The 24,179-nt window shown below is 35.3% G+C and overlaps 4 protein-coding genes across 6 annotated transcripts; 1 reads left to right on the forward strand and 3 right to left on the reverse strand.

The window, feature by feature from the left end:
- Nucleotides 1–1,597: 1,597 nt before the first annotated feature.
- Nucleotides 1,598–9,329, reverse strand: LOC149381775 (transcription factor MYB64-like). Its single transcript, XM_089601425.1, has 5 exons — nucleotides 8,818–9,329; nucleotides 8,595–8,721; nucleotides 7,322–7,996; nucleotides 7,003–7,036; nucleotides 1,598–1,695 (listed from the first exon to the last, which is right to left on the reverse strand). Exons 1-5 carry the CDS (start codon nucleotides 9,327–9,329, stop codon nucleotides 1,598–1,600), a joined length of 1,446 nt encoding a protein of 481 aa, XP_089457551.1.
- A 1,239-nt stretch (nucleotides 9,330–10,568) lies between these two features.
- Nucleotides 10,569–13,613, reverse strand: LOC149381776 (GDP-mannose transporter GONST2-like). Its single transcript, XM_089600840.1, has 10 exons — nucleotides 13,383–13,613; nucleotides 13,175–13,274; nucleotides 12,717–12,912; nucleotides 12,389–12,528; nucleotides 12,044–12,173; nucleotides 11,701–11,799; nucleotides 11,419–11,573; nucleotides 11,190–11,306; nucleotides 10,973–11,070; nucleotides 10,569–10,874 (listed from the first exon to the last, which is right to left on the reverse strand). The coding sequence occupies exons 2-10, from the start codon at nucleotides 13,261–13,263 to the stop codon at nucleotides 10,831–10,833; spliced, it is 1,068 nt and encodes a 355-aa protein (XP_089456966.1). The 5' UTR covers nucleotides 13,264–13,274; nucleotides 13,383–13,613; the 3' UTR covers nucleotides 10,569–10,830.
- A 2,915-nt stretch (nucleotides 13,614–16,528) lies between these two features.
- Nucleotides 16,529–19,301, forward strand: LOC149381777 (Tetratricopeptide repeat (TPR)-like superfamily protein). 3 transcript variants are annotated; one of them, XR_016302004.1, is made up of 2 exons: nucleotides 16,529–18,752; nucleotides 18,928–19,301. XR_016302004.1 is itself a non-coding variant. In XM_089630001.1 (1 exon), the coding sequence occupies exon 1, from the start codon at nucleotides 16,669–16,671 to the stop codon at nucleotides 18,700–18,702; it is 2,034 nt and encodes a 677-aa protein (XP_089486127.1). In that variant the 5' UTR covers nucleotides 16,529–16,668; the 3' UTR covers nucleotides 18,703–18,910. The 3 variants fall into 3 exon arrangements, 1 of the variants encoding a protein (XP_089486127.1); XR_016302005.1 differs by having other exon boundaries at nucleotides 19,044–19,301; XM_089630001.1 differs by lacking the exon at nucleotides 18,928–19,301 and having other exon boundaries at nucleotides 16,529–18,910.
- A 415-nt stretch (nucleotides 19,302–19,716) lies between these two features.
- LOC149381778 (zinc finger (C2H2 type) family protein) lies at nucleotides 19,717–21,387 on the reverse strand. The gene has a single exon (XM_089601013.1). It carries the CDS (start codon nucleotides 21,212–21,214, stop codon nucleotides 20,108–20,110), a length of 1,107 nt encoding a protein of 368 aa, XP_089457139.1. The 5' UTR covers nucleotides 21,215–21,387; the 3' UTR covers nucleotides 19,717–20,107.
- Nucleotides 21,388–24,179: the final 2,792 nt, after the last annotated feature.

A 24,179-nucleotide genomic window follows, 5' to 3' on the forward strand; every position in this document is an offset into this window, starting at 1 on the left:
AAGAAAAACTCGTTAGAAAGATCCTCGAATCTCTGCCACAAAGATTCAGGATCGAGGTCACTGCATGCTATTGAAAAACTTAAGACATCACCAATATAAATGTTGATGAGCTCATATGATATATGTTTACCTATGAAATGTCTCTTGATGAGAGATCCACTGAGTAGAAGTCCAAGGGAATTGCTCAAAAATCTAATTCCAAATCTTAGATTAATAATGAAACTCTTACCATGATTGCTAAATAAATTGGCAGAATTATGAGAAGATTTGACAGAAGATAAGCAACTTTAATGCTCAACCTGGAGTTCCTTTTATTATAGACAAATATTTTGACAAGGAAGAGAAATGACAAAGGCTATGACTTGATTAACATATGAAAATAGATTCAATACCGAAAATGTGTGTGTTTTGGGTATATTCAAGATGAGTGTCCAAACTTTATGATGAAGCAGCCTAAGAATTACAACACCACTCTTAGTGACGATCACATTGAATCAGGGAGTGAAGAACAGAGAGACCACACTAATCACTTTATTTCCTTCACCTCTAAATGCTAAAATCACAATGAGCACGTTGTTTATGGTATTTTTGAACCTGTCTTTAATGAAATTGATATGACAAATAATGTTATTATATGCATCCTAGTGATGATGAATTGAGTGATGAAACTTCAAGATGCTTATTCTCTATGTGAAAATGGGTTGAAGCATCAAAAGTCTTTGAGAGTTAGAAAAAGAGGATTAAAGCTCTTAAATACAAAGAAAATTAAATCTTCTTGGTGTCATTATAGACTTGAAGAAATATGTTACTAAACTTACCTATAATCTCGATTTCATGACTAAATCTGTCCACATATTGAAATCTTGAGTGTTTGAAAATCTCCTAAAAATCATAAGGGTTTAGGATATGTTGGTCAAGGCTTGTCCTCGAAGACTCCCTCGAAGACTGTGTTCATTACTCGTCAGCGTAAAGGCAGCCACATGTCTCAAAGGATGTCTCACTCTCCCACATATGCTCTAACATGGCATACTTTTCCAAATAAATGACAGATGCCTAGATTCAGGTTGAGATATCATTATTGTTTAAGGGCCACATCCGTCCTTACTGCTAAAAGTTATTCTGCAGATATCTTGAGAGGAAGCCTCGTGTTCAGACCTCGCCAGAAAATCATTTACATGAGTAGATCATCAATAATGAGGGTGGAGAATTCGATCTGATCTTAATGCACATGTTGCATTTACCTATCTGAATATTCAATTATTATGATTATTAAGGGCTATTTTTGTCATAGAATTATTTAAAACGATTTTATAACATTCTGAAACAATTTGACGTTGAATATTAACTACTATTTATAGTTGTTGATTTTAATTATTACATATTAACGACTATTTACAATTATTAACTTGTATTTTAAGAACATTTTTGCAGTTAATATTTGAATCTATTGACTATTTGCGATATATTGATTTTTTTATTGCAAAATGAACAATATACACACAATTATATACAACTATTTACAACTTATTGCAATTACTTACAAAATTTACAAATATGTACAACTGATTTGAACAAAGCGAAGTCTTTCTAGAGAGACTCAAACCCTCAAATCCACAGCCTTCTCAACTTCCTCAATACTGCTCATCGTCACAATCTCAAATCCTCTACTCCGATCAGTAACATGTTGTAGATAACCTAGCAAACACCGATAAAAAACACACATTTATACAAAATCGAAATCAAAATCTAAATCACATATCGTCAATTCAGTTTCGAAAACCAACAAAACCTAGAAAATTGAAGAACATAAATTTATCGTACCTCATCCATCTCGCCGAATCCCGCAGTCCTCGCCCTCCACCTCGGCCTCGTCGGATCCCGCAGTCCTCCACCTAAGTTATATGCCGGGAATACCACAGCTGGCCTCGTCGGATCCCGTAGTCCACGCCCTCCGCCTCAGCCTCGTGGGATCACGCAATCCTCGCCGCCGCCGACAATGCGCTTGAAATTTGAATATGGATATAGAAAATATCTGACCGATACAAATAGGAACGCTTAATATGGATACTGAATAATATATCGCATAATCCCTAAATCTGTTGCAAAATAGTAGGGATTTATTTGAAATGTTAATAACCGAATATTATGTTTAAAATTTGAAATTAAACAAAAAAAATCAAATTTTAAATGAAATTTCGAATTTAAAAGAGGAGCAAACCAATAATGTATAAAATACTCTGATAAGGTCATGTCATCTTTATATATGGTCATTTACCTAGTATTTATGAAACATTGGCTATATAGCAATCCCAAACGTTTTAGTTGGCTCGTTACCTAATTATATATATATATATATATATTTATATATATATATATATATATATATATTATGAAAATGAGACGTTATCTGAAAATATTATGCTTAATGACATGCTCCATAAAATCTCTGTTGACAATAATTCAAAAATTTAAAAGAGATATGTTCTCTTTATCTATTTATTAGTAGACAGATTTCATAATAATTTAAAATTTATTAAAAAAATAAGATAAAAAATCGAACAAATATGACCAATTTTTAACAATTCGACTCACGAATTTTGTAAAAATTGAACGATATTTTAAACCTAGAAGTTATATCATTGATATCATACCGAGACTCTTCAAAAACCTAACTATCGACTAGATATAACTAGATATCGCCTATATTTAAAACCTTTGTCTCTGAACTATAACTAGAAAAGTCCCCAAAAAAGTAAAAGGGATTGCTTTAGGCCCAAATTAATCTTGAGCCGGGCCTGTATGTAGGAAAACAAGCGTAGATTTGTATAACTTTTATGTTGCGGTAAGGAATATTTGTTTTTTTCATTTAGATTTATCCTAAAACTAAAAATAGTGCGTCAATTAGTGGTGACGACTTTGGAATTTGCGTACGGCATTTTGAACAACGTCGATCTTCATTATCGCCTACACTTTATATGCAGCGACTATATGCTGATTAGTGGCGACAAATGTTGACTCTAATTAATTCCCCAGTTTATTGTGTGTTTGTTGGAAAAAATATTGTTTTATAATTTTATTAACTTGGTCAAATTTTATATAATTTTTTTCGATGTTTTTGTCTCATATTTGATGGTTTTTTTTTTTTATAGAATTTGAGGTTTATTATATGACGACAAAAGGCTTTCTCTGACGGTCATCTTCAGCATAATGTTTATTATATAAAGTATGAACAACTCTCCTCAATTAACTTGTAAAATCTTTATATAAGTTGGTCTCAAGGCAATTTAGGATAAGTTATTACATGTATGTAAAAGATGTATACGACGCTAGAAAATAACCCTCCTCTCTCTAAAATGTTTTATCTTTTCATTTTTTAGGAACTCACACGTAAATTTAGCTGCTGCTTTTTTTCTTTATTTTTATTATTTTTTTTCCTTATACAAAGCTTCTCGGGAGTTAACGTAAATCAAATTTTTATTCTATTTTACATCAGATTTATATATTTCATGCTTAGGATTTTCACAAAACTTCTTAGAAGTAGTTCTTCGTGCCATTTAATCAAGTTTTTTTTGGCTTTTCGCTTTGTTTTTAGGAATGGACTCACTGTGTTTCTTTGTTTTTTGGTTGGACTTTCATGTTGTTTTACGAACAAGAAAAAATTCCTCACAATAATTGTTAATTAGTAAAAAATTTATGTAAGAGGTCGTTTGGTTTAGTATTCTAATTTTTTTTTTTGTTTTTAAATTTTATTTTCTGATTCTAATTTTAAATTTTTTAAAAAAATTAGAATTACGTTTCAGAATATTTTAAAATGTTGTTTGATTATGTTTTACATTCAATTGTTTTAGAGTTTAATTTAAAATATAAGAGAGATAAAATATAAAACACATTTTCATTATTTTATGTTTTTTAAACAAATTTCAAAGAAAAAGAAACATGATTTTAAATTTGTTTTCTAAGTACTATAACCAAACATGTTTTCTAAAAGTGTTTTCTAGAATTTAGAATTAAAAAACAGAAAACAAATTTGGAATCACAAACCAAACAACTCCTAATATTTTCTTGACTAAATAATATACGCAACAGTTCAATTAAATAATGTTTACTAATTCTTATTGTTCAATAGGTATAGAGATTTTAGCTAATATTATCATTTTTCAATGGGATTGACGAATTGTGGTAAGAAAACACTAAGAAAAATAATTGATTAGTTTATGACACCGTTGAGGCAAAATGGCGATTTTAACAAGTCAGTAACATCGAATTCAATACTTTTGAACTTCCTAGTTATCATGGATCAAGAACGCTCTAAATAAATATTTTGAGAGTTGTTTTGATTTTAAGCATGAAAACTTGTCAATACGAAATATGGGACCTTTTTTTCTGTTTCGAATCATAACTTTTTATGTATGGACATTAAAATAGCTATCAAAATAGCCAATAATCTTTTTTTGTATACATGGGCTGCAACGGAAGAGTGGTTTTGATGGTGGAAGACCGTGAACAATGTTGATTAGATCGGTAAAGTTTTTTTTTTCTTTGAATACAGCAAGATAGATAGTTGTGGAGCCACGTGAACATTAGGGGGCATAAGTTTCCCTTAACTTCAGAAAAATTTAGTGTTTTGGATAATTTTATTATTTTTAGTGTAAAAATTTATAGCTTATTTGTCATATCCCCCTTTAAATATTTTTTTCGCTTATGTGCCCCCCCTTCAAAAACATTTTCGGGCTCTTCAATAGTGGAGATAGCGTATTCATGTTTCTCAGAGAGTAAAGAGAAAGAGAGGGCGATGTGATCGGATTCAAAGGGGTAATAATAAGGTTATAGCAGAGGTAGTTTTTGTTCAAAATGAAAAGGTATGTTTAATTTTCAAAATTTTCAGCTACTTTATTGAAAAATAAATAGATTTGCCTACTGTTCAATATTCAAGCTTCACTTCTAAATTATGTCTCCAAAAATTTACGACGAGGGATCATAAATCGTGGACATATAGAATTCTAATTTATTCCATTTTTGGTTTTATCGAAATCCCAAGACCAATGGAAACGGAGTGTTCTATTGTGAACAATACCACAATTCTAGTCAAACCGATTCCGATCAGTTTTGGTACTGTTCATCAGTAAAAAAAATTAACCTAATATATGACTAATAAGTTTCGGGAAAAAAAATAAAAAGAGTATGAGAATACGACAATAAATTTTGTTCCGTGAATAATATCGAAGTAGAAATATTCCTATACAAATTTTTGGGAAGAATGGAAACAGAATTCTGGTTTGTTATGATTCTGTTAGCCCAGGTTCAAAGATCACTATCATGCAATGATTTAAAACTAGGGTGGTGAAGTATGTAAATAGTCAATTTAAAGTTATGAATTTGCAAAATAGCCAACGTTTGTCTTAATTTAGTGAAATATCCAAAATATACAGCGATCTGGTTTAAAAAAAAATTGAAACAAGATTAATTTTTTTGAAAATGATAAATTGCTTATAATAATCGTAAAAAAATTTAATTTTAGCAGTCAAATTTTTTTTGAAAACGTAAATTTGGCTACTTTGCCGAAAAAGTTGAAACTTTAACTATTTTGCTAATCAATAAGTTTCAAATGACTATTTTATACAATTATTCCTTAAAACTATTATTTATTCAAGTATTATACGAACTCAAATATTTAGTTTTACACTACTCGAAATATAAGTAATATAAATATATATAGCCGTTTGGAGCTAATTAATTAATAAAATAGTCAAAATTTTAAATTTTTAGTAAAATAATCAAAGCTAGAGTGTCAATTTTTGTAGTATTTAACATTTTGACGATTTATATAAAAAATGGAAAATATCAATAGTATCCCTCGTGTTTAATCGAAATGCGAGATTTATCCCGTAGAAATATCAAATATATCCCTACAGTTTAATATAAATGACATATACCTCTCCTAAAAAAATGTAATATTACAGATATCACCATTTTCGTTTATTTTTTAGAAAAAAATAATTTGAACTCCCCAAAATAATATAATAAATTTATTTACTATTTTATTAAAAAAATCAAAATCTCTGTTTATAAAAAATCCTTAACTTTTTATAAAGAAATTTTTTAATTTCATTTTTTGTATATAGAATAGAAAATAAAAAAAAATTATTTTATTAAGGGTATTTTTGGGAGTTCAAATTATTTTTTTTTGTAAAAAATAAACGAAAAGGGTAATATATGTAATATAACATTTTTTTTGGGAGGTATATATCATTTATATTAAAATTAAAGGATATGTCTGATATTTCTAGAAATCAAAACGACAAATCTCGCATTTTGATTAAACACGAGAGATAATCTTGATATTTTTCCTAAAAAAATTAAACTTTCATAAAATTTAATCACATGATCAAAACATTTTGAAACCTGACACTCGCATATTTTAGCTATCTCACTCGCTCATTTTAGAGTTTAGACGCACCTTACTATTTTGCAAATGTTTTAATGCTGGTTATTTATCCGAAATTTTGTTTTATTTTTTATTTATAGTATTACAAACGATAACAATGAATATGGATCAAGGTTATATCTTATATACTTAATTTTTACGTAAAGAAAGATAAAACCCTATGTAAAAACACAACAGTTTTCAGAGGGAGCTCACTTCAATTTAATTTTATTCACACCTAACAAAATTTTAAATACAGCGATGTGATATTATGCAAAAATCACGTGGCGGTATATATGCATAACTTATTAATCTGATCCATGAATACGAAAAAGTGCAAATTAAGTCATATAATGTGATGAAAAGTTATTATATAATATCAAAAGTAATCCGTGGATGAAGTTATATTATTAAGTTACAAAAAGACGTACGTCATCGCTTATGGAAACTTCTTTCACCCTAGAAGACTCGTCAACACAATTTACATTGAAAGGAATCAAAGCCGTTGGGTCGGTAACAAAAAGACAGTAACAATAAAACCGATAAGAAATTTGGCAAGAAAATCGTTGAAGACAAACCTTCAACTGTACTTTGAAACGCAAGAAAGACAAACTGTAGTAACGCACATACATAAATAATAATAATAAAAAATATAATTGAATAAGCAAATAATATTAGAGAATATTTCTGAACACAAGAGCTCAAAATCACTCAGTTCCAAAGTTAATCCAGAAATAAAGACAATGGTAATGGACCAGTTCTTCAAATTCGAAGCTTATGAAACTGTAAAATATGGTTATTTTTCCCTTCTGTTTGTCATATTTGAACTACACCCAGCAAATGAGCTATATATTAATTGAGTGGATTTTTCGAAAAACAAGAAGTAATCATCTCTACCAAGTCAATGTCCCTCTTCCCAACCGTGGAAAAACAATATTGACCGACGGATCCGCCGTAATCAGCGGCGCTGCTGATCGCGATCTCCTCGGTAGTCGAACCGGTGGGTCCACCGTTAAGAAGGTAAGACATGTAGAGATCGGAGTAGAGATGCGTATCGCGAGAGCTCGTCGAAGAGGCGACTTGTTTTACGATCATCATCTGATCATGATCAAGATCGTGAACAAGCGAAGGAATGTCGTCGTTGGACGTGAAGAGGTTCTGCATGAAAATGGCTTCCTCGTCGTAGGTCTGAGGGACAACCAGAGGAGACTCGGTGCTGGAGTACACGTCGCTTGACGGGATTTTGTCTTCGGTCACGGTTGAGCTGGTGTTGGAGGCTGTGAGAACTGCTACGACAGTGTTGTTTGTGTTTGCGGTGAGAGTCTTGCTTTTGATGTAGTTTTGGAGAATAGAGGACTGAGGCTTTGAGGGTGACTTGTGCTGGGATGATTGGGGTGTCTGTTTGGTCTTCGATCTCCTCGAGTTTTGCCTCCTTTTCGTGGCGTTCCAGTGATTCTTGATCGAGTTTTCGGTCCGCCCAGAGATTCGCTTCGCGATCTCGGCCCACCGGTTTCCGACCTCCGCGTGAGCCTCCACCAAAATCCTCTCCTCCTCCTCGCTCCAGCTGTCTTTCTGATGAGTCATCACACACACATACACACACACACAAAAAAAATAAAATAAAAAAAATAAAATTTGCTAAGTAGAAGTAAACATACATTTTTTTTTTTTTTTTTTTTTTTTTTTTTTTTTTGTGTGTGTATGTGTGTCCGCGCGCGCATTAGTTGGGGCTAGAGAATTATAATTCATACTTCATATAGAGATTAAGAATGTAATAATAAAAAATAAGAAGAAAGATGTGGTTTTTTAAAAGCATTGGAAACCCTAGTTTTTGGATGATGTATATATGAACTTTTTTTATTATTATTATTTCTTGCTCCTGGGTGCAATCCCTGTGTGATAGTTTTTTGACAAGTATATGGATAGAGATTTTCATCAAGGAAAAAAAAAAATTGAATGTATAAAACAAACCCATCCAACGAACATAACTTTGTTAATTCAGATTCTAGGTACTACACCAATCTACGGCAAGCACATTTTGTACATAACTGAGATCGTAGGACAAATAACAGAAGAAGACAAAATAACCTAAAATGAAAAAAAATGCGGATTTTCATATATAATTATCCTAAAAGAAAAAGAGAACAAAAAAAAGGGACCGAAATCAAACCTTGATATCAGGGCGTAAGTGATTATGCCATCTCTCTCGGCACTGTTTTCCGGCTCTTCCAGTCATTCTCTCAGCTATCTGGGCCCACTTTCTCAGCCCGTATTGATTCACCAACCTAATCAGCTTCCTAATAAAAAAACAAACAAAAAAGCCCTAAATCGGTCAAAATCACATTGATACAAAAACAAAATGATATATATCCATATTTACAGAACACGAATACCTGTCTTCGTCGTCAGTCCATTGGCCTTTTATCAAACCCACGGAGAGAGAAGAAGAAGCGGAAGCAGAAATCACCGAAGCTTTCTTAGCTTTCTTATTTCCGATAATTGCACTCTCTTCGTCTTGGGTTCTCTTCTCCAACACTGCTCTTCCATGGTCATTACTGTCGTTCAGAGAAGCTTCTATGTGATCGAGAGAGTGACGATTCTCATCTTCGTCGGCGAAAAACGCGTCGAAGTCGAAGCTGGTCTCGTCTTGATCGAGGTTGAATTTGAAATCTCCGCCGATCGTTGCACCACCAAGGTGGTGATGATCGAGTGGTGAAAAGCCGTTATTAATTTCCGAAACTAACTTATCCTTTTTTATGATCTTCGCGTTGTTCTCGTGAGACTCTTGTATTATCTGAGAATTGTTGCTCAAGAATCTATCTATGGCTGATAATGGAGGACGAGCTGGTCGATATCGATTGTAAGAATATGCATGAAAAACTTCGGAAAAACCCTTTTCTTCCATGGCGAGAGAGAGAGAAAGAGAGAGAGAGAGAGAGAGAGAGAGAGGTGTTTATGATATTTGGATTGAGATGAACAGCTAAGAGAATTTTTTTAGTGGAGAGATTTTTTTCATTTAGTTCATGAAAGAGAGACAGGGAAAGCTAATATTAAGCCTCGTAATGTAAGCCACGTGGCTCAATATCCGTCGATCATGAATAAAATCCAACGGCTCTGAGTACTCTATGCTGTAACTCCTGAGCTTCCTCTCTTTGATCAAAAGTGGAGAGAATTTAGGGAGGGATTGAATTAATTTTTTTCACATTAATGTAATTACACTAGGAATTAATTGTATTGCCACGTCGATAATATTGGCGCCATTATGTTGATAATCTTGGCGCCTGAGGAAATTTAAAAGACGAAAATGTCCCTATTAGAAAAGTTACGGGGTTAATATAAAATGAGTCATTTGGTCTTTTCAGTAAATAATTCAAGTTGACAGCAATAAGTGAATTTAAAAAAAAAAAAAAAACGACCGCAACAAGTTTTAAAGATGAGACTAATGTTATGTAATAAGTAGATGGAATTTTGGGAGAGCATTACGGCCAATTTGATAATATTGCATGAAATGTTAGTAAATGCTTGCTCATGCCGTGACCATAGCATATCCACTTCCTCTAATATACCTTTGAGCTAAAGTTCCCATCTTTTTATTTCCTTTTTGATTACTTTGAATTTGACTGTTATTTTTACTTGTGAGGTCCAAGTAACCACCTTGACTTATTTAGAAGATTAATATATGTAGAACTCAAATGGCGGGAAGTTACTAATTTTTTTTTTTGGGTATTAAATTATTGGCTAAACTCAATTTAAAGAAGATATTAAAAGCAGCAGACCAGTGGTCTATAACGTTCGGCAGAGTGATTATCCTGTATCTTAAATTTGCAATAATATAATAACTTATTATATATTGCATTCGGATTAGCTGGGTAAGATTTCTTATCCAATTCCAGTCTTCAGCTTAATTCTGGTTTTCGGTTTAGTCCTGCAACCCACAGTTTTAACTTTGGTAATTGACTATAGTCTTTGAACTTTTTGGGTTGCCATAATTTAGTGCTTAAACTGAACAAAATCTGAACGAAATAAAAAATTGAAGGACCGAAATCGCTAAAATAAAAAAACGTTATGGACCAAACTGCGACAACCAAGTTAGTTTAGTAAGAACCAATTACCAATTTCCTTTATAATTAATTAAAAAGCGAGAACCTTAGCCAGAAAGACTCCCTATTTATTATTGACATTTATTGTGTATCTTTTTTGTTTTGGTAAATTATATAAATAAATAAATATTAGAGATCAACAAACAAAGATAAGAGAAGAAGAGACGTCTACGAAACTCTCCTGAAAAATTGTGTATAAAGAAATGCATAATATATGTAAATCTCTTTCCAAAAACTCAAGAAGATCAAAGAAACTGATTCTTGCACTATTGCAACATTTTTCTTTGATCCGACTCTGAGGCAGAGCTAAGACATTTTGGCCCTGGCAAACAGTATTCCAGCAAATAAACCTGGACAAATGCATTAAAAATTAGTCAAATTGAACCAAGTTTATTAACTCGATGATAAAAAGGTGCTCATGGTTTATAGAGTCGATTGCGTCGATTACCAAAGAGTATACTGAAGGAGTTCGATAGGCTCAGCGGCACTTTGAACATCACTAAGCCGGCAATGGAGATTGGAATCTTGTTTAACGACCCCACAAGACTGCAAAGAGTATACGAAGAGTGTAAGACAGAGCAGAATAAATAATAACATGTAGAAGAAAAAGAAATCGATTTTTTTTTAAAATTTTAATCAGAGGCCTATCTGATGATTGGTTGTACCTATATGTTGTGGGGCCAGTTTGGTGCAAAAACCACATAGAAGTGAAGCTAATGGCCAGCCCGAGAATCCCACTTGCAGTTGCGACGACCCAAAACATGGGAAGCTTGGTTACTTCACTGCATATTTGCAGGAAAAAAAAAAGTGAGCGAAATCGAAGAGTCCATTGAACTTTTTTGCGAAAAAAGAAGAAGATGATTTGAAGTTGATGTTAAAATAATGACAGCTTACGCGTTTATCACATATTCCCATTCGCGAAAAAGGAGAATCAAGAAAACGGCAAAAGGTAGAGATAACAGGTTGTTCAGAAGCACCATTGATACTTCATTGAGAGTTCCTGTTTTTGTGGCTTTCTTTGCTACGTCCATGACTCGCCGTAAAGTCAACTGTCATTGAGGGAAAATATTCGATGCTGATTTCCATTTGTAAGCATAGCTATAATTTTAATAGCACTTAGTGCAAACCAACAAATGTTCACCGGAAATTGAAAATATATATATTAGGCTTACATACTGAATAACTAGCTGTTAGAACACAATTTGCAATCTGCCACGAATAACCAACTGCGTCAAAGGAAAGGTCTGTGATACCTCCACTGATAGCAGAGATAATCTGTACACAGAAGTAACGAATTACACTGATCACTCAAAGAAACGATAGATAATCCAGAGAAATTTATGTTTCTACAGTCAGCGTGGAACAGCGCTAATATAATTGTCAACAAGAATTTGATCATCCAAAATCATCAGAGATGATGAAACTAGTCGATATCCTATCTATAAAGACCCAACTTCAGCAAATCTGTGGAGTGAAAGGTTTCAGTTTGTGTGCAAACGAAGTAAATGAGGGTAGTTACCATTACAAACATGGCGGTCCAGACTTTCTGACTCTGATGTTTTCGGAAGAAATACAATTCTCCGACTGCCGTTAAAATATTCGTCATATTCTTCAAAATGGTCACCATAGCAATGTTTATGTATTTCAAACTGAGTGAGAAAGAACAACAAAAAATATTGGGAATCAGTCGACAATTGGCTAATACTAACAAAAAGCAATGCATTAGCCGGTTTGGCGAGATAGCTCTTTACTTGAAGAAAACTACATTTCCTTCACTTCTTAGACAACTTTCTTTTACTAGTCTCAGAAATTGGATAATAACAGTCATTTGAAAAGAACAAAGATTATGAAGTTCACAACTTACCTAAACATTCCTGATACAAGCATGCCAACGAAGATAACATTGACGGGAATCCAGATGCGTATCAACTTTAAATTAAGCTTCTCCACTGAGACTATGCCAGATAAACCCAAAAGAATAACAACTAGAGAACTTATCAGATTCTGCAGAATAACAACAACATTAAAAAAAGTATCATTTATTACCCACAAAAAAAATTATCCTCAAGTATGGGAATAAATCTTGTGCTTGACAATGAGAAAGCAAACAAGATTAAAACTCAGCTAAGAAAACTGCCTTATATTACACGGGCATGCGTGAAATAGTGATTGAAAGCACCAAAATAGCGTACTTGATAAAACATCAGAGATATTCCCGCGTTGAAGTTGTACCCTGATAGAACAATTTTATTCAGCAATATCATGCTACATGAAGAAATGCAATAAGCTGTGCCAGACAGAAGTGGTCTTGATCTGATCCCCGTTCCGTGATTGCGCTTTTCACCTCCATTAATCGAAGTCCCAGAAGCTCGATTCCCTCTGAAGAATCTGTTCAAGGAAAGAAAGAATTGGACTTTAAACCCCCCCACTTATCTATATCACAGCTCTCTTGATAATACTTCTGTAAACAGCTTGATCACTCCTCAGATACAATGTCCTTCAGATATGAGATTGATCAAGGAGCGAATAGCGAGATTCACGCTCCACGACATTTTATTCGTTATTGTAAAACCAGAGTTCAACAAGTAGATTTTACGAATCAAATTTATTGGAAAAATGACAAGTGTTTGGATATAAGAAAAACTTATACCTGTCAGTCACAGCCTCGGCGTTATTTGAGGCGTTTCCTTGATCTTCGATGTCAAAGTCATGGCCTTTCGAGCTGAACTCAGATGACATATCACAAACACCTGGTGTGCAACAATATGCGAGAAAAAAAAACGATCATAACGGTTTCTGAAAACGGATAAAAATAGTAATAATAAATCATAAATCTCTGAATCAACGTATTATCTTACAAATATCAGGTTTCTCACAGCAAAGGCTTTCAAGTCACGAAACCACTGCTTCAGCAAACAAACAAAACCGCAAAGAAACGCTTCGACAACGAGAAGACGATCGAAGCTAATGATAGCTCATGAAATAGGCGTGAAGACGATGGCTCTTTGAAGAGCACGCAAAGTGAAGGCAAACGTGGATCTGTACGAGTGTGTCCGCGTATTCACTTAACAGTTTCCACTAACACATAAAATATAGAATATATCCGTGTGAGTACGAAAGCAGTGTTGTTGTGAGCAATAAGAAAGCGAGATAGCGTGGGTGGAGCGAGATTTCAGGAGGGAAATAACAGTCCCTGAATTTGAATATTTCGTATTTGGGCTCTGTTTTCGATGCTTCCAAAAAGTCAAACCCATGGAGAATTATCATCACGTTCATGCTACTGCCTTGTCGTCCTTCGATTATATTATAATTTCATCCAAATGTTACAATTAACATTTCACTTAAACATTAAAATTTAAAACACTTGATATATATGTGTTATTTTCTCTTATTAATAAAATAAGTAGAAATGACCACAAATAATAGTAACTTTGATACTTTGGGATTAAAATAAACCAATTTATATTTTTTGACACTTCTACTAATAATCGTACACGTGAAAATATACAATTATTATAAACTGCAGACTAACAAATTTACAAAAAACAATAATTATAGATGGTCTATTTTTACTAATAGAAGTGTCCAAAAATATAATTGAACTTATGTTTGTCTAAAGTAACAAAGTTACTACTAATTGATATCATTTCTCTAAACGAAAATGCGTTAATAGAAATAGTCACGAAATATCATTTTAAAATGAAATAGACGGAGTCCTTTTAATTTTATATTTAATTACCTGTGCTCTTCTTCTCTGGACGTTGATGAGTTTGAGGCTCGTTTATTTGGGCATCTTTCACTTGTCATTTATTGGCCCACATTGTTGACAGGACAAACGTACTAAATCTACTTTCTATAACGAGTACTAGACTTCCACAAATTTACGCCACAATATATATATATATATATATATATATATATATATTGGAAAAAAACTAAAATTGATACGACATACTATTCTTTTCATAAATTAAATATAGAGAAATTGCCACAAATACTGTCATCTCATAACATTTTTTCTCATTTTCCACAAAAACTATAATTTGGACAAAAATACTAATAAAATGAGTAGAAATAATATTTTTTATTCTTTTTTTTTTACTTATTAAATTTTTTCTTTGAGTCTCATTTTTGTCAAAAAATTAGGTTTAAAAAACTGAGTTTTTTGATAATTTATTGACATGTATATGTCAACAATTGATAACACTATAAAATTGGTTGATTTGTTGACATATATGTCAACAATTGTCATAATTTGTTGACATAAATGTAAATAATTTTTAAGAAATTGACATATATGTAAATAATTTTTAAGAAATTGAAAGTTAGTTGATTTGTTGACATATATGTCAACAATTTGTTGACATAGTTATATTACAGATACATTGAAATTTTGGTAGTAAATAACTTTTCCTCTAGTAGTGAATAATGTTAAATATGAGTGTAAATAAAACAAATTTAGCTAGAAGTTGACTATTAATCTATAAGAATTAAATAGACATTAATCATTATTAAGCATGCTCTGGTTTATACAATTAAAACTATGTAAGTTATTAGACAATAATAAAACTTTGAATATTTCATGGTAAATAATATTTACAGTCACGGCATATGATATAAATATTATTTATCATTCGAAAAATAAAATACTTGCCTCTGATTTGCCATACGATTCGATGATATATGTTGTCAAATTGATTCTTCAAAATTGTCGACGAATACATGAGAATAAGTTGAATTCACAAACAAATAACAAAGAAGTGCTATAAATAAAGAGAACCTAAACTTGTAACGTACTCACACAACTTAAAAACACATAGAGTATTCCGAAATCAAACACAGAGCATTAAATCACTAACATATCCAAACAGTTTAATGAACGCTTTCAATTTTGTAGCTGAATTAAAACTTATTCCGCTGGATTAAAATTATTCCGAGAGATACGAGATTGTCGCGATTCACAACACTCACTTGAATACTGTCGCAATTCCGTCAAATCTGTCGGTCGAAAAAACCCTCGCAGCTCCGCCGACAACAACGTGCTTCTCCGATTCCACTGCGCAACTCTTTCATGCTCTCTCGGATCTCGCGAATCTTCCTCAATCATGTCCTGCAACATGTGCTCCACGATCCGCCATGGATTCTTCGCCACCGGCGATGGAGTCGGAGGCGTTCTCACCACCGCGAGCTCTAGCAGAGCCCACGATTTTCTCATCAATTCTTCTTCTGTGGCGATTTCTTACTCCGACGCTGGCGATTTCGTACTATCTTCGGAGATCGGCGATTCAATAGCCGTGTTTTCATCGCTTTCAGATTCGTAGATGAAATAGCGTTTTTAGGATTTGGTTTAGTGCGTGGGTTGTTTTCATTAAGGGTAGTATTGGAATTTTGAAATATTATATTATCAGATTGGCTAGTTTCTAAATGAGTAGTCTAATAACGTAACCAATTTTAAACACGGTTTGAATGATGTAGCCAACGTTTGATAAATTTTATAATTTAACCATTTACAGAAATAAACGGTTAGAAAATATCGGAAATATCCTTATGTAACATACATCATAGAAACCAACTACTAACCAACGTTTCAGTCAGTCAAAACTTATCTCGTGTAAATAAACGAAAATTAACTGAAATTAACACAAGAACAATTGATATCGCAACTAATTGGATTACAAAAAATTAAAGAAAATTCTATGGAATAAAACAAGTTAACTTGTTTTAAACTGCATTATTTGGCTGCAATCAAAACTTTGGGTACATGTTTATATTCAGCCGATTTTCATAAATGTTAATATAGTAATTTGTTAAATGACTAATAAGTCACATCATCATTTGTGGTTATATTTGAAACTTAAATGAAACGTCGCTTAGATTGCAATACGAACGTTAAGTGGCTTTAGTTTGTGTAATTTTTCTTTCATAATTACGATGATAGTTCGGTATAAACGATATTTTTCCTATTTATTTCTTCTTTCATTAGATATAATTTGTGTTATCATTTTGTTTTTTTAATCCGTATCTGTGAAATTTAAAGATGTGTACCAGAAGATACATTACAAAGTGCAAGCAAAAGCTGCACATTTCAGTGCTGTTTAATTCCGACTTTCGAGAAGAGAAACCTCGAAGCATAAATTAACGACAATGGCGATGCGTAGGCTCTCAAAAACCCAGCAAGTGCTCAACCGTTTGACTCAGCTGACCAGCCCCGACGCACTTCATTCGCTCACAATCGCTTCCAAATCCCTATCGACATTCTCGCCCAACGTTCTTAACAACTCTTTTCTCTCCCCGGGACAAACCCAGATCGCCGACGACCTCATTTCAATCTTCAAAGACAAACCCTTTTCCTCCATTAGCCCAGACCTGAATCGCTTCGTTCCGGTTCTGACCCACAAGCTCGTCGAGTCCGTATTGAATCGTTTCAAGAGCTGGGAAACGGCTTCTTCGTTCTTCGCCTGGGCTTCGGAACAACCCGGTTACAAGCACAACTGCTACGCCTACAATGCCATGGCGTCGATCCTATCAGGTGCTCGACAAAATGCCGCACTGAGCGCCTTGGCTTCGGACCTTGTCGAGTCCAAGTGTCCGATCACGCCCGGCGGATTGGGTTTTCTTCTGAGGTGTCTCGGCGGTCTGGGATTGGTCGACGAGGCCAACGGCTTGTTTGACCGGGTCAAAAGGAACGGCCTTTGCATTCCCAACGAGTATTCCTACGCTTGCTTGTTGGAGGTGATATCGAAGTCTGGCTCGGTCGATTTGATCGATTCGAGGGTGAAGGAAATGACGGGTTCTGGTTTTGAAATGACCAAATACTCGTTGACGCCGTTGTTACAGGCTTATTGCAATGCCGGCGAGTTTAAAAAGGCTTTGACTATCTTCAATGGCATGTTCGAGAAGGGTTTGGCCGATGACCGGATTTTCACTATCCTCATCGTGTCCTTTAGTAAGTGCGGTAAAGTGGACGAGGCGTTGGAGTTTCTGGGGAAAATGGAAGCTGCGAAGCTTCGGCTGAGCGAGAAGACGTTTTATGTTCTGATCAACGGGTTTGTGAAGCAATCGAGAGTCGACGAAGCCCTTCGGTTGTTTGATAAAATGAGGGAGTCAGGTCTGAGAGTTGACATCTCTCTCTTCGACGTTCTGATCGGCGGGCTTTCGAGAAACAAAGACATCGAGAAAGCCTTGGGTTTGTACGGAGATATGAAGAAGCTGCGAATCTGTCCTGATGCGAGGATACTCGCAAAGCTAGTGGATTGTTGTCCTTCCGAACGAGACATCATACATTTGCTCGAAGAAGAAAATCAGCGTGATGTTAAGGACCCACATGAAGTCGCGTTGCTTTATCAATCCGTGCTGAGTCGTCTTGTGAACTCGGGGTCAATCGACAAGGCTCGCACGCTTCTCCGAGCGATGATCGGCGACGAAGCTAGCTATGCCATACTTGAGGTAAACAAGCTTCTCAAGATAAGTCCTCTCCGAATGACACCTTGTTTCATAATCGTTATCGATGGTCTATTAGCGGCGGAAAATTTAGACACGGCTTTGGAAATCTTCAAAGACATGATCCGTATCGGCTCAAAACCGGATCAGACAATACGCAACATTCCAATTGATGCACACAGACCATGGATAAAATACTCGGCTTTATTCGTAGACCAATTGTGCAAAAACGGAAATGCTGTCGAAGCTTGTAGCCTCGTGAACGAGATGGCTCTAAAGGGCCTCGTTCCGTCGGTGGCCACGTACGACTCGTTGATAAGTGGGCTTTGTACCGTTGGAAAGCCCGACGAAGCCGCGAGGCTCCTTGATGACATGGCGAGCAAAGGATGTTCCCCGAACAGGACTAACTTCGTGGCTCTGATCGAGGGCCTTTGCAGGAACGGGAATCCCCACGCGGCTCTCCCGTATCTCTCGGCGATGGAAGAGAGAGAAATGAGTCCCGACGGCTCTATCTACGCGGCATTGCTGAGCGCTTTTCTCTGCGACTCGAACCTGCCTTCGGCGTTCGAAGTTTTGAAAAAGATTGCTGAGAGGCGGTGTATCCACGGCCAGCTGGCGAGGTCTCACTCGCTGATTAGGGACGCTGTTGTCAAATTATTGGCTGATGAAAGGATTTCGCCGAGCGTCAAAGCTCTAATTGAAGATGGAAGTTTGGAGACACTGAATTCTTGCGAATGAGTGAAGCTCTGATATGTGAAAAGTGAAACAGAACTCCTTCCAACAACTCAGTATGTCTCAGTGATATTTCATAGTATAAATTGTAGGAACTGAAATATCCCGAGAAAGCCTTATAAACTACGTTTTCTGTGTCATGTCGTAAAAAGATGTAACCAATGATTTGTTATTCCTTTTTCTAGACGATGAGAATATCAGCTGTTTTTTTTCCTTCTTCTAATTTTGTAGAATATCAGCTGTGTCATGTGAAGATTGGGATTCCTTGGAAAACTGCGGTTTTTGTTGGTTACCTGTGAAAGCGGAGATAAATGCAAATGAGGCTGTGTTTATTTATATGTTTACAGGTTGTGGCTTATCAAGAAGCTGTGTTAAGAGCACCATGTATGAACCAGGCTTTCTCCGGAGGCCTACGATGTGGTTACTTGTTGAGGAAGATATGAGAAATGCTGAAGCTATTTGTGGAATTTATAGCCTGACTTTGGGAGGGAGTGAGAGTCGATGATTTGATACCGTTATACCTTCTATACTAGCACCGAGCTATGTACATATTTCAGTTTTCTATGTACTGTTTGACGTCCATTTCTTGTTTAATAAAAAAAATTGGTTCCGTTCCTTCTAGCTATTGATTTTTGTTTTTAGTTAATCTTTAAATGGTAAGGTACGAATTGTATACTTGTTATATTGCTGAAGATAGTGCCAATGTAATTTGTGTGAATAGTAGTCCACTATTTTGCTACTTGGTTCTCTTGTCTTGTCGGTTAAACACCTTTATACTTGATTGAAGGCTTTAATTGAGCAACGTTTCATCATCTTTTGTTAATTTATATATTTTTCCTATCGCCTTTCTCTTAGTCGATGTTACTTTGCGTTAGCATTAGGCTTCCAATAGCTTTTTTTTTTTTTCCCTATTGTCTCTCCACAACCCGAAGATGGTAAAATAGTATGTAATTCGGGAGTTGATCAAATCCACGTTTATTTCATGTCATTTGACAATTTCAGAGGTCAAAAGCAGACACATTGAACTACAACTCAGAGCATTTATTTAGCATCCCTTTACATACAATTTCAGATACAATACAAGTAAGAGTGTGGTTTGTGACACCAAACTAAAAAAAAAAAACAGGACTACACCACCAATACAAGTACAAGAAGATCACTAAAAACTTAAAACATGTTTAAGAACTCCCATATTTTACATACATATATACATACACACGCACACACTCATATCTGAACGTGTACATCGCCAACAAAAATGGGTCGCTCTCTCTCTCTCTCTCTTCTATGGACCCAAAAAAAAAAAAAAAAAATCAAGCAAAAACAGCGAATAGAAATGAAAGGTGTTGATTGTAGCTAGACTTGTTTTGGATACGTTCGCACACATACGTTATATTAAAAAAAAGAAGACTCACACGACGGTATAGACAATGACAAAGCAAGGAAGGAGTGCCTTGGGCGTGAAGAGAAGAAGCTCGTCCCCGGCCAGAACGGAATCGAAGGCGGCGCCGGTCTTGTCGGCTTCTTCTTCGGCTTCGCGGCCGACTCTTCCGGCCACCACTCGGCACACCAGCATCGCCCTCTTGACGTTCATGAACGCGAAGTCCTCCTCCACGTCATCGGGCACCGCCGCGTGGGCCCCGCGGCTCGTGGACATCACCGACACCCCGTCCAGCTTGGCCGAGAATCCCCACCGTACGATCCCGCACACTCCGCAGTACTGGTGGCCGCAGACCCCGGTCCCGCCGTCGCGGCCGAGCTCGCACACGAACGTCGCGCAGTGGAATCGGAGCACCTCGTTCCCGTCCGCCGCGCACCGCTCGTCTCTCGCTCTCCGACCGCCGTTCCCTCGGGACTTCACGGCCTCTCTGTGCTCTTCGAATCGGGAGAGGATCTTCGTGGAGTTGTGGATCTTCAGGATTCGGTGGATCTTCGGAGTTTTTGTGTTGTGGTTCCCTTGGCTCGTCCAGCTGGAGTTGAATATGATCTGGACGATGTTCTTGCCGGAGTCTCCGTCGGCGAGCTCCGACACGGCGTGCCTCGTGGCCTGGTGGCTCTCCAGCGCCTGGGGCTTCTGGAAGATCTCGCCGCAGGAGGTGCAAGGGAAGATGTCGTTGCGGAGTGGGAAGAATAGATCGCCGCCGCTGCATTCGTCGATGATCTCCGACTCGGTCATGGACGGCCTCTTGCTCCGGCCGCCGGGGCTCTGGTCGGAAGCGACCGGCTCGGCGACGGAGTTGGCCTGCGACGACGAACGCGGAGGCGTGGAAGGGTGAGTCTGGGCGGTGGATTTCGATTTTTTCGACCCGCTGTTCGAGAAGATTCCTTTCAGGAAGGAAAGTACGGGAGCGATTGCGCGCTTGCGTTTCTTGGCGGCGACGGCGTCGCTTTTGGTGCTCCGGTCTTCTTCGCGGCGGCGCTTTTCGGAGAAGACGAAGCAGCCGAGGTGGAGGAGGATGAGGAAGAGGAACGAAGAGAGCTTGGCGATGAGCGACAATGGAGCTTTGGTCTCCGCCATTAATGGCGGTCTTGCTTTGAATAGTGAAGAAGAGTACTAGCTAGCGAGTCCGTCACTGATGTTGAGAGCAAGAGGAATGGGAAAAACTGATCAGAGATTATGAGAGAGAGAGAGAGGAAATGTGAATGGAAAAAGGGAATAATTGGGACGTAAAAGAGAGAGAGAGAGAGAGCGATATAGAGAGTAGGTGTTACGCAACTTCATGGCGATTCTTTAGGTTTTGTTTATTGTTTTTATGTTTATATTTTTTAATATTTTATTATCTGTGTGTGCGTGGAATGGTATGATTATAATAGCTTGCTTATGTTATTATTTGTATTCTAGCTGTTAGTGTTAAAGGTAATTGCCAATTGGAGGATATACGAGCACCATATGTTTGATATAGGAGTAGGACATTGGTATTGTCACTTTTTATTTATTTATTTACGATTTATATGCTAGAAATATTGTCACATAGTAAAAATACATATCACTATTTACGATATGTATGTATGAATAAAAAAAATGTGTATATGACATATATTCGCAGTATGATCATGACGCGACAACTAACTCATTTATGAAATAGACTGAGTCACTAATAATAATAATGGACGTGAGAGAAAAGAAAGAAAAAAAATATCATTAACTCAGAGAGATATATTTCAATAATAAAAAATAAAATAAAAACTTAGAGAGATATTATCAAGGTCTATGTCAGAGGTAGCTAGGTTATGTACACTTACTTCATTAATTAAGCGGTTCATTTTCTTTCTATATAACATGGCTTCAATTTTCAGATTTTAATTTCGTATTTCTTCTATATTCATCACTTTTTGTTAGCGATTTATGGTGATACAGAAATAAAAGGTAGGAAGAAAGTACGAAGAAACACAGTGCAAAGAGAAAGTTGCTAAATAGGCAAAAAAAGCATCGAAACACGAATCTCATTCCGAAATTAAGATTGTTAGCTTGTGTTACACTTACACACATGCAGACGAGTTTCATGGGCGTCACATGCGCTGTAAAATAGTGTGCGCATATCAGTCACTGTATATAATAATCAAGATTTCTATATGGTACAGTCCAGATCAACAACATCATTAGTTTCATGAATTTTCCAAAAGAAAAAAGAAAAGAGAGAAAGAAAGAAAGATCTCTTATAATTTTGTTATATATATACTATTTGAGCTTTAAATTTAAATTAGACTCCATCTATAGAATCTTTTAAATTAATAAGCTCAATTATGGACTAATATATTGTGATAATTTAAGCTTATAAAATTTTGTTATACCAACTATAAAAATAATCTTAAAAAACCTATAAATTAAATATATTCGAGCAGACTTGTACTATATGATAAGGAGAGATGTAACTTGTTAAAAAAAAAACCTATTAGTATTTAGTATATACTAATGAGAGATGTAATATATTTAGGTAAACATACTCTCTCACTAAGGAGCGATGTAATATATTATATATTTTCATTTATTTTATGTAGGTATATTGAGTATTGACATATACTCGTAGATGAAATAAATGCATGCATATGCTACCATCATTCAGTGTTGTAGTTATTATTATACTTTGCATTTATTAATCACTCACTAAAATTTTAAACAATTTGTGTCGGCTGTGTTGGCAGGTGTGGAATTCCGGCCCAAATTTGGTGCTGGCCACATTTTTTAACATTCATATGTTTAGTGAGCATATATATTAATATATTATGAATTGTATAAATGACCTAAATTCATATAGAATGACGTGGAACGAGGACATGATATATCACGTAGATCATATCTTCTTAAAAATAAATTAAAAAAATTGTCTCAACAAATTGTTTTATATCTAATGTTGGCCAACGTTACCTACTAATTTAAGAGAATCTCATGACACGTAATTAAACCCACAATAAATATGCACAGTACTGTGACAAGTCTCTCTAACTCCAAAGGCCGTACTAGTTAACTAGGTGGCTTTAAATATATTATATAGTGAATCGCAAAGAGTTAAGGCGAACATGGATTGGCAGTTCCACTTCTCACTCAACGAAGAATCCCAAGCCATTTCAGGTCGTTCGTGTCATATATTTTTGACAGAGATGTGTCTCTTTAAAGCACGTGAGTTTTGTCTAATTTCTCATCTCTCAATGTCGAGAAAGCTATATAATTCTCAATTTCAGTGAAGCCCATTGCCGTAGGCGTAGCAGTCAATTTATTTATTTATTTGTAACTCATGGAGCTATATCATACGACCGAAAAGTAAATAATATTTCGTTCTAAAATAAATCGCATGCGTCGTTGTCTTGCTTAATCCGTTTTTTCTTTTTGTTTATTGCTTTTATCTTCTTTAGTTTCCCTTTATAATATATACGTATTTATCACTTCTTTATCTTGTAAAATTACGTCATTTGTGTTTCTTTCATAAAATATTAATTTCTAGTAATATTAGGGACACTTATAATAATAAGTGAAGACGTAATTTGATAATCTCTTTAATTCGATAACTCCCAGTAGTTGGCCAAAGTGGTCACGGTGATTACCTATTCATCAACCGTGGTAAAGCATGCATTTTCCTAAACCTCGGTGTGAACCACAAATTTTTTCTTAAAAATGAACTAATATGAACAAATTTAGGTTAAATTCAAGTTGGTGTCGTGGTAAGACAAGAATCTTATCTACATTTGAGACAGACCCGAATTCGTTATGGTAATTGAAATTCCCGATAATCATAAGCTAAGGCGTTTTCGAGTATCAAAATGACATGCCTTCACACTTATGTATGCAAATATTTAATTCCTATAGAAAATAAATGCATTTTGTCAATCATAAAACTAGTCAATATATAAGTACATCAACATGCAGTAGTATATACATTTAACATTTTGGACAAGAAGTTTCAGCTTAATTCTAATTTAGTCAAGTTTTCGTTGTCAATAGGAAATGTCCTTACAAGCCAACCTAATTAGCTATTCGGATATTAACA

The sequence above is a fragment of the Urtica dioica genome, chromosome 11 (assembly GCF_054948205.1).
Source record: "Urtica dioica subsp. dioica isolate 48M chromosome 11, U.dioica_male_clone48M_v1_H2, whole genome shotgun sequence".
Taxonomy (NCBI): domain Eukaryota; kingdom Viridiplantae; phylum Streptophyta; class Magnoliopsida; order Rosales; family Urticaceae; genus Urtica; species Urtica dioica.